The 9,311-nt window shown below is 37.6% G+C and overlaps 1 protein-coding gene across 1 annotated transcript in view; it reads left to right on the top strand.

Annotated features, from left to right (window-relative positions):
- The window catches only part of PTPRZ1 (protein tyrosine phosphatase receptor type Z1), a 140,182-nt gene extending 130,871 nt beyond the window's left edge, over positions 1–9,311 (top strand). Inside the window, exons 25-31 of the mRNA XM_067289962.1 lie at positions 1,834–1,927; positions 2,247–2,320; positions 3,338–3,466; positions 4,371–4,517; positions 5,170–5,312; positions 5,930–6,065; positions 7,873–9,311. Of these exons, the coding sequence (XP_067146063.1) occupies positions 1,834–1,927; positions 2,247–2,320; positions 3,338–3,466; positions 4,371–4,517; positions 5,170–5,312; positions 5,930–6,065; positions 7,873–8,013 (864 nt within the window). The 3' untranslated portion in view covers positions 8,014–9,311. The remainder of the gene's footprint in view (positions 1–1,833; positions 1,928–2,246; positions 2,321–3,337; positions 3,467–4,370; positions 4,518–5,169; positions 5,313–5,929; positions 6,066–7,872) is intronic.

Genomic DNA, 9,311 nt, shown 5'->3' on the forward strand with positions numbered 1-9,311 from the left:
TGAAGATCCCCAAAGATAAAATAACTGTCTGGAAAGGTGTCATTCTGGCAGAAAACATCTTGTCCTATGTTGGTAAATCAACATAGTCCCCTCAATATACAGCAATAGCTGTAGAGGCAGACATCTGCTCAGTAGGCAATAAATAAACACTCCAGTGTTTGTATATGTGGAGATTGTTGTGTACATGCCAATGACTTTCAGCCACCCAGAGAAAGACCAGAGGTTCAGAAGCTGGGCAGGTAACAACCCAGGACCCAGGAGAGAAACAGTACATTGACTCATGGGGAGAATGGGAAATCTAGCTAGCTCACTGGGGTGACTTAAGAAATAAAGATGGAAAATCCTACCTTTTCAAGTGAATTTGAATTCAGGGAAGTAAATCACAGTTAATTTTTTTCTGTTCTATGTGGCATAACAGTCTTTGATTTCCCTAATTTACCAGGAAATGACTTGTTAGAAGCTTTGTCTCTAAATATTTTAATTCTGATAAGGAATGTGTGGGATAATGTATATTCTTTCCACAATTAACTATTGGATCACAAATAAAAAACTCAAGCAGATAAGTCGGTAGATAATGTCAGTAGATAATGAGGCCAAGAAAAATATTAATATATTTCTTTTCTGAAGCATTTTGGTCACATAGGCACAGTAACTAGTATTTCTTCAAGATAATGAACTACAGAATAGGGTCAAAGGATTTCACAGTTTGCTACTGTCTTGGCTTGAAGGATCACACAGTGTTGTACTGTTGCTTTTTTTTCTAATGAGAAGCAGGTTCTCCTGTCTCAGCTATGATGTGTTTGGAGAAATAAACATCCCACCATTCTTACACAGATAAAAGAATAAAATACATAATGTGCAGTGTAAGTTGTGGGAGACCTGTAGAGCTCAAATTATAAGAGATTAAATATTATCAGACAGGGGCAGGTCTGCTTCAATCTCATTTTCCTTTGAAAGCCAAAATTATTAATGTGTGAATATAAATGTGGAACATTAGTTTATGTAAGAGCTGTTTTGGATGAAAAAAAAAAAGTGGTCTAGTTCATTTTGATGGAAATTCTCTGGTTTGCTATCTGTTCTTCCAAAGCAGTAGCTTTTGGGGGCTACATATGGTCAGCCGAAAATATCACAGAAACGTCTTTTGAATTCTTTTGAACATTCTGATTAATCCAGTTGATTTTACTAGCAATCAGAAAACTAAAAACTAGGAAACACCTGATTTTCAAACTTATTTCATGCTTAGGCATGGTCATTGTGACATATATACTCATTCCTTCTCACACTTGTCTGCCTGAATTGTATTAGTCAAAACAAGTGGGTTAATATGACCTCCATTTCAGTCTTGTATTGCTCTCAGATTTGGAGAGAAAATCAGGAAGCTCATAACTGGGATATCTAGAGCTGCATCACATCAGTACTCACATCTGTACTGTCTCGGTAACAATGCAGATTTTTCTGCACACAGTTCAGACAAGTTTACTTGTCTATTTACTATTTACTGTTTGAGAAAACTATTTAAAGCTACACAAACAGCTGTGCAGGCACAATGGAAGAAGTGACAGCAGGGTGACAACAAGCAGTGATGGGGTGGACATGGGAACAACTTAAACTGGCAGTTCATCAAGTGCCTCATTGACCTAGGGACCAAGAATCATTTGAACTGCTAAAACACCGAAGAGAAAGGACTTTGATGACAAGCTAACTGATTTAGCCAGATAACTAAATGCCTAAATTTAAGCAATACAGCTAACCTGCAATACGTGCACCCCTCTGTTTAATGCAGCTAATGGTTCTTGAACAGTGACCTGATTTGTTTTAACTTCCTTATTTCAGTTACTGAGTCAATCTAACATACAGCAGTGTGATTATTCTACTGCACTCAAACAGTGTAACAGAGAAAAGAACAGAACTTCATCCATCATTCCTGGTAAGCTGGTTGAAATTGGCTTCTTGGGTGGCAAAATTTTTATGAATAGTGTGTGTCAAACCTTTAACTGTTCCTCAGCAGGATCTGAGGACTTCTGCAATGGTGTGGGGCAATGAGTACCTAAGTTTTGTAAAGAACTTTTAGTGAAGAAATGATTTGGCGAAGTAGCTACACTGAAGAGAACAAAAAAGATGGCTGGATAGCACTTTATCCTGATTGATGGATCTCAGTTTTGTTAACATTACCATAATATATGAGATCATTACTAAAATATATGTGTTATTCAATGAACAGACTAGTTTATGACTTTTTTTTACAGTGGAAAGGTCTCGAGTTGGTATCTCATCACTGTCTGGTGAAGGGACAGACTACATCAATGCTTCCTATATCATGGTAAGTCAGTTAACTGTGCTGATGAAAAATACTGTGCCCCACTGTATGGCTGTTTTCAGAGCTGCCAAGGGTCCACATTATACTGACATAATTCTGATTTTGAAAGCTCCTCATGAACTTTCTTCCATTATTTACTCTTTACCTTCTCCACAGAATTATTATTACTATTATTACTGTTTTTAAGTTCATTTAAGTGCGTATCTGTAGAACTAAAAGTCCCATCACAGTTTTAAAAACCAGTAAAGCTGAATACCACCTATGGAAGGATCTTCTGAGAGTAACCAATAAGTGTTAACTAACAAGTTACTTTTTAAAGGCTGTGCCATGAAACCAAACTTCCTTCCTACCTTGTTTTACAAAGGTGCCTCCTTGCAGATATCTAAAATGGCTTTTACAACTGGCAGAGCCCAGGCACCATAGGTCATCATCTTTTCGTTATCTTTCTTGCTCTGTGGTTTTTCTTCAACTCTTTTCCCCTCATTAGCTGAAAGAAGGAGTAAAGGCTGTCTTTTACATGGAAAATGTCCATTCAGGAAATAGAGGGGAAAGCTCCCTGCAGTGCTGTTTATGCATGATATTTCATCAGATGCATGAGTACAAAAAAGGTATCTTTTGTGGTTAGAAGTTGTCTGTGATGTTTATACAAATCAAAAAACTTCCTGGGATTTTTTTCAGATCTTTCAAGAGATTTTATTTTATTTGTTTCATGTCACGTCCTGTAGGATGTTCGTCTGAGTATTTTCATTTGAGTTAACTGTTCAGCGTCAACTCTCCACTGATTTCTTTTGTCTTTTTTGTTTGGTTGCTTGAATTTTTCAAAGTTTTAAAAGTTATTTCAGTGTAATTGGTTTTATTCTGTTCATCTGGAAAATGCTGTGATCGCAGTTATCTTTTCTGCAAGAGGGGACATCATTCTGGAATTTACTTTTTAGGCTTCTGGCCCTGCCCAGCAGAAGTTTCCTTTAAATGTTGAAAGCTGGACATCAGCTCTGAGTCTAACGGTGGGTTTTTTTGCAGGGTTATTATCAAAGTAATGAATTCATTATTACCCAGCATCCCTTACTACACACTATCAAGGATTTCTGGAGAATGATATGGGACCATAATGCCCAAGTGATAGTCATGCTTCCAGACAGCCAGAATATGGTAAGATTCATGACTGATTGCTACAGTTTTGTATATGAATTTTATTAGTATTACCATTTTAAAATATGCAAAACATGGGACAATGTCTGAGATTTTGCCAAACCCAATCAAAAATTAATAATACTGTACTGAGTGCAAAATATTCAAAGTCACCTAGTTGATCTGGAGATCCTCATTTGGGCAGATTTTAGTTGGAATGAGAAGATATTTCATCATTCCAATATCATTTATAAAAAGAGTCAAACACCAGGAGTCATCCTTAGCAAGTCTAGTTTTGCTCCGAGACTTTTACTTTAGCTGTAATATGGCCCCTTCAGCTATTATTGTGTAAGGGAGAAATATGATGTTGTTTCTCTATCTCATCTCCTAAAGTTGCAAATAAGGGGTTTTTTTAGTTGGAATTTATCTGACTATAAACTAAGAAGGAAACTCAAGTGTTGATACTGTATGCATAATTTAATAAACAATTAATGTGTTTTTCAGTTACTAGAGATGTGGCCGTAAAAATATCTGAGAGCTTTTAGGTTGGTGCTTACAGAAATTTTGAGGCATGACAGGGCATCATGTTTGGTGATGAGTTTGGAGGAAAGCTATGCAAATGCTTTGGAAAGTCTTGAATGACTGGAAAAATAAGGGCAGCCAAGACAATTTATATTTTTGTCTCCTCATCAAACACATTATGAATGTTATACTTCCTACAAAAGAGATGGGTTTTTAAGTTAGCCTTAATAGTAAGGAAGGTGTCTGAAAACCATCACTTCAGACACTTGTAATCCTGCTCAAATTTTGCTCTGTCAGTTTAAATCTAGTTGGGTGCACTGACTGCATACATGGCACATTATATATTATGTTGGATTAAGTTTTATTTTGATGTCTGAAAATTACTTTGTTTTTCTTCCTTGAGGCTGAAGATGAATTTGTTTACTGGCCAAACAAAGATGAGCCAATAAATTGTGAGAGTTTTAAAGTTACTATGATTGCTGAAGAACATAAGTGTCTGTCTAACGAGGAAAAGCTCATTATCCAAGACTTTATTTTAGAAGCTACACAGGTAACACTGTCATAAACCTTGTAACTCTCGGGATTTGATTTGTTAAAGGTAATGCCTACCTTTTGTTACATTTTCTATGGCGAATGTGAGAGAAATGAGGGCACCAAGAAAGCAGGACTGAATAGAGCGGAAAAAAGAGAAAGGGGAGCCTGTTCTAGCCAAGCATAGAGTCAGGGAGCTTCTGGGTGCGCTGCCTGCATGGGGAGGGCAGGGGCTGGCAGGGCACAAGGGGCCAAATATTACTGTATAACATTAGGATTACTGATGGGAAGAGGTGCTTTCATCTTTTCTACCCCTTCAGCATAGCAGGTATGCACAGCTGGCTCTGTACTGCGTTGCACTTACCGGAGTGGGACTTCAGGTGTTGGGGCACCTTGTTGGCATTTCTCAAGAGAAAGGAATGGGAGTGTCTTGGAGAGTTGTAGCCTGTTGGTCTACAACTGGACCAGAGCTGGAAGGCTGAGTCCTGATGAGACCCTAATCCTGAAAAAAAGTCATGTTTTTGTTTAAAAAAAAAAATTTGGAGGATCCCTAGAAACTCTGGTCTGTTTAAACAGTGCCCTAAAAGGGAAAAAGTAATTTTTTTCTCTTCTTCTTGCTTTTAAAATGTTAAGCAATAGTTATGTTCTTTTTTGATTTTTTACTCTTTTAGGATGACTATGTACTCGAAGTGAGGCATTTTCAGTGTCCAAAATGGCCAAATCCTGATAGTCCTATTAGTAAAACTTTTGAACTGATCAGCATCATCAAAGAGGAAACATCCAACCGTGATGGACCCATGATTGTACATGATGAGTAAGAACTGCAGCTTTCAGTTTGTTTTTATGTTATTCTCTAGAGTCACATTTGCTGCTCATTTAGAATGAGAGTCACTGAAACAAGGCAGAAAGTCTGCACCTAACAATAGCGCTGCTGCTTCTGTTTCAACTGCATCAACAAGAGACGCATTTGGGTTTAATAACACACCGAATTTTCTCTTTTCAGTTCAATCATTTTTGATAGTCTGGATCATTACTGAGTTAGGCACTGGAGATGAAATCAATCAGAGCTTCATTCTTTATTATTAAGAGACTATTTAGTTGAGGAGCCTTACCCTGCCCCAGCTGTTTAACAATGGCCAAAAATACTGAAATATTGTAAATGGGCCCTAAAGCCTTCGTGATTCTCTTAGTACGTGACTGTGGGAAAACAAATCTAAGACTGACTTTTTAAAGATTCCCCAGAAGTTGTAGCCATATACTGTGAAGATCATGTTAAGGCATTGCTGTGCAGGCCTGTTTCAGAAAGGTGTAAATATCACATCGTGGAAATTCACCTTACCTATTCACCCTAGCCCCTGTATTTTCTCCAGCTGTGGGAATCTGACCCAGTTTATAGACTTTTATTTGTGTTTTTTTTTTTCCTTTCCAAAGGCTTGGAGGGGTGACAGCAGGTACTTTCTGTGCACTAACAACACTCCTGCATCAGCTAGAAAATGAGAACTCTGTGGATGTTTATCAGGTAGCTAAGATGATAAATTTGATGAGACCTGGAGTCTTCACAGATGTTGTAAGTAAGAAGCAAAATGTGTACTTTTTTTTTTTAATATGTGTAGTATTATTAAAATGCTTAGGTGTTAGGGCAACTTTATTGAACCACTTGTGAGTTAATTTCTTCATGAGTTAATCAGAACTGTTTTCCAGCAGTGCTGTAGTGGATCTATAGCTAATTCCAAAATAAAGTGTTTCCCATGAAAAACTGGTTAGTTGGTTATCAAGTGGGCTTATTCAATATGTGCAGAACTGCCACCATCATAAAAAGTCTGCACTATGTCATGTGAATAATGGTTTTAATTAATTAAGTTTTCCAGTCCAGAACTGACTTTGAACTTTCATGATCTGTCGAATGGTCACTTGACACCAGTGTCACCGTACTTACAGAAGGGAAGAACTTAAAAAAAAAAAAAAAAAAAAAAGCTATAGCAAATTAGAGTTACCCACTTAAGTCTGTGCCATAAAGATGAACATGCATTACAGAAATTATGAATCCTGCCCTTGGTCATACTGCTGATGATCTATGTACTGCAGAGTTACAATGGGTGTAATAAAGAGAACACCTGAACAGTAAAACATTAGAGATAGGGCTACTATATTTCTGACAGAAAAGACAGGACGTGACAGGATTGATAGATGTTCATATATGACATATTCATGTCATATTCAAGGCATATGACATATTCAAGGAAAAAAAGGCAAACAGATAAAATAGCCCTAATCCTGACCCCATTCCAAGAACAGGCATTTTGCCATTGATTTTAGTTAGACATGTCCACCCCTTCCCCTGACCAGCCAGCCCAGACTGAGGCGCCTGGCAGACAGGTCTGTGCAATGAGAGCTCTTCCCACCTCAGCAGCACCATCAGTTCTCTCACCTCTCTTGTCCCAGAAGCCTTCAGCAAAGACCTGGGCCCTTATCTCAGATTTCCAGTTTCCCATCTGTTCCAGCTGCAGAGTTCCCAACGCCCTGCTCTTTCCACCGCAGATCTTTGAGTCCATACTAATACTCCAGCTCCAAATCTCCTCCACTCTGTGTAGTCTGTCTTACTGCTCTCCACTCCAGGATCTCCTTATTCTCCTCATGTATGCATTCAGGAATCCAAAATATTACTCTGCCCTTTCAGATCATCTGCTGTTACCTAGTGCAGCACTGCCTTTGCTGTGCATGCCCTCCAGAGATGCTGCCCTACACTGACCTTCCAGCGTTTCCTCCTCCCCAGCCAGCTCCACCCAGTCCGGCTGGCTTCTGGCCAGTGCTTCTGGCACTTCCCATTTCCTACTGCACCTAGCTGAGACCCCCATTCCAGCTAGGCAACGGCCTCTTCACTGAATCTGCCAGTGCAATCAAGTCTCTCCTTCTACACTTGTCAGGGGTTTCAAAATCATAAGCACCAACCACATTTACCAAAAAGAAAAAGGAAAAATAAAGTCTGCCAGGATAGGATTCACAGGGCAGAAAATGAGAACATATTCAAGGAAAAAAAAAGCAAACAGATAAAGAAGCCCTAATCCTGACCCCATTTCTTCAATGGGAACTTTGCCATTGACTTAAACAAAGATCAGTTTTAGCCCATGTATTTAATGAAATACATTGTTTTTCCCCAACCTAACAAACATGCACTATGTTCCTTAATATGTGATCCACAGTGTGTACAGGGGGAGCGATTAGTCAGAAAATTAATAAATCTACTGAGTAACACTATCAACTGTGGAGGACTATATGTTACCAGACTGACACATTAGCTATTAATTGAGTAACAGTGTTATAATAAAATCTATCATTATTATTTGTGAAAACACATATCGTCTTTTCTTCTCCAGGAACAATACCAGTTTCTGTACAAAGCTATTCTCAGCCTTGTTAGCACAAGGCAAGAAGAAAATCCCTCAGCATCTATGGACAGTAATGGTTCAGCTTTACCTGATGGAAATGCAGCTGAAAGTTTGGAATCTTTAGTTTAATTAACAAAGCAAATTAAATACACACATACCTACAACACATCAGTCATACCTGGAGTTTACCATTATTATTTTCAGTTTTATATTTTGGAGGGGGGGGGAATCTTCTCTGTTATTATATATATAATCAGTTCCCATCCTTCATTCAAACAGTTATTTCTGTTGCATATGACTTTACTGCAGAACTTACTTACATCATTAACAATGTGTGCCTTTTCTTGAAAGATTTATTGTAATACGTTGTTACATCTGGACTAATTTGATTGACTTTTACAGTGTTTCTAAGAATTGAATTGTGGTATGTTTTTTCAGTATTAGTTTTTGATTTATCTGGATTTAACTTAAAACTACCATATTTATAGATGTTAGGGGATTCTCAACTACAGAAAAACGTCATGGTTTTAGTACTCAGTTTATTTGCCGTATTTATAACAACCTTACATTTGCTAGAAATATAACTTTTAATATAGTAGAATGTAAATAAAATATTGTTCTCCATAACATTCAACATTTTAAGACTTCAATTAGACATTTAGAATAGTAATCTGATACTTACTGTAAATACTGCTACTTCTATAGTGATTCCATGGACCAAATTTATATTTATAATTGTAGATTTTTATATTTTACTACAGAGTCAGTTTTCTAGTTCTGTGTAATTGCCTTGTTAAAATGATGTAGTCCAGTATGTTTTTATTTTAACAGTCTTCTGATATATAATTAAGCAATTAACCTTCATATAGCTGCATGCAATTTTAACTTTTTGCGGGAAATAGAAATCATTTGTTTTGAAATGAGAAGTTTTTATGAGAATGACATCTGTACTTGGCATTGTTAAATTGTTTTTACCTATGGCATTGCAAAAATAAATATAAATATTCCAGTCTGTGCTTAGCAATCTACCACATACAGTAGTCAGTCTGCATTGTCATAGGGAAGAGCTTTTACTTACAAGAATAAGGACTCAAGGATGACCTGGAAAAGCCTACTGTTTCTATGGAAGCTCTGATAATTTTGGAATGCTTTAAATTCTGTTACTCAATCTCTATTTCACTTCCACCCATACCTGTAGCGTTCAAGTCAATGCCTGATTTAACCTTTCCTTGCAAGTCTCCCAGCCTTGTCAGCGCAGGCTGACAGGCTGTCCCAGACCTCCAAATTGCCTTAACTGCCCCTCAGCAAGACTTCTCCATGCTGGTTTTGCTTCAGTTGATGAGCTCTTTGCTGCCTCCTTTTGCAAGGCAGAAGCCAAATGCTGGGAAAAAATAAAAGGAGTAATCTCCACCTGGCCAAAAGCAAAA

Source organism: Apteryx mantelli, chromosome 1 (genome assembly GCF_036417845.1).
Source record: "Apteryx mantelli isolate bAptMan1 chromosome 1, bAptMan1.hap1, whole genome shotgun sequence".
Classification (NCBI taxonomy): Eukaryota; Metazoa; Chordata; class Aves; order Apterygiformes; family Apterygidae; genus Apteryx; species Apteryx mantelli.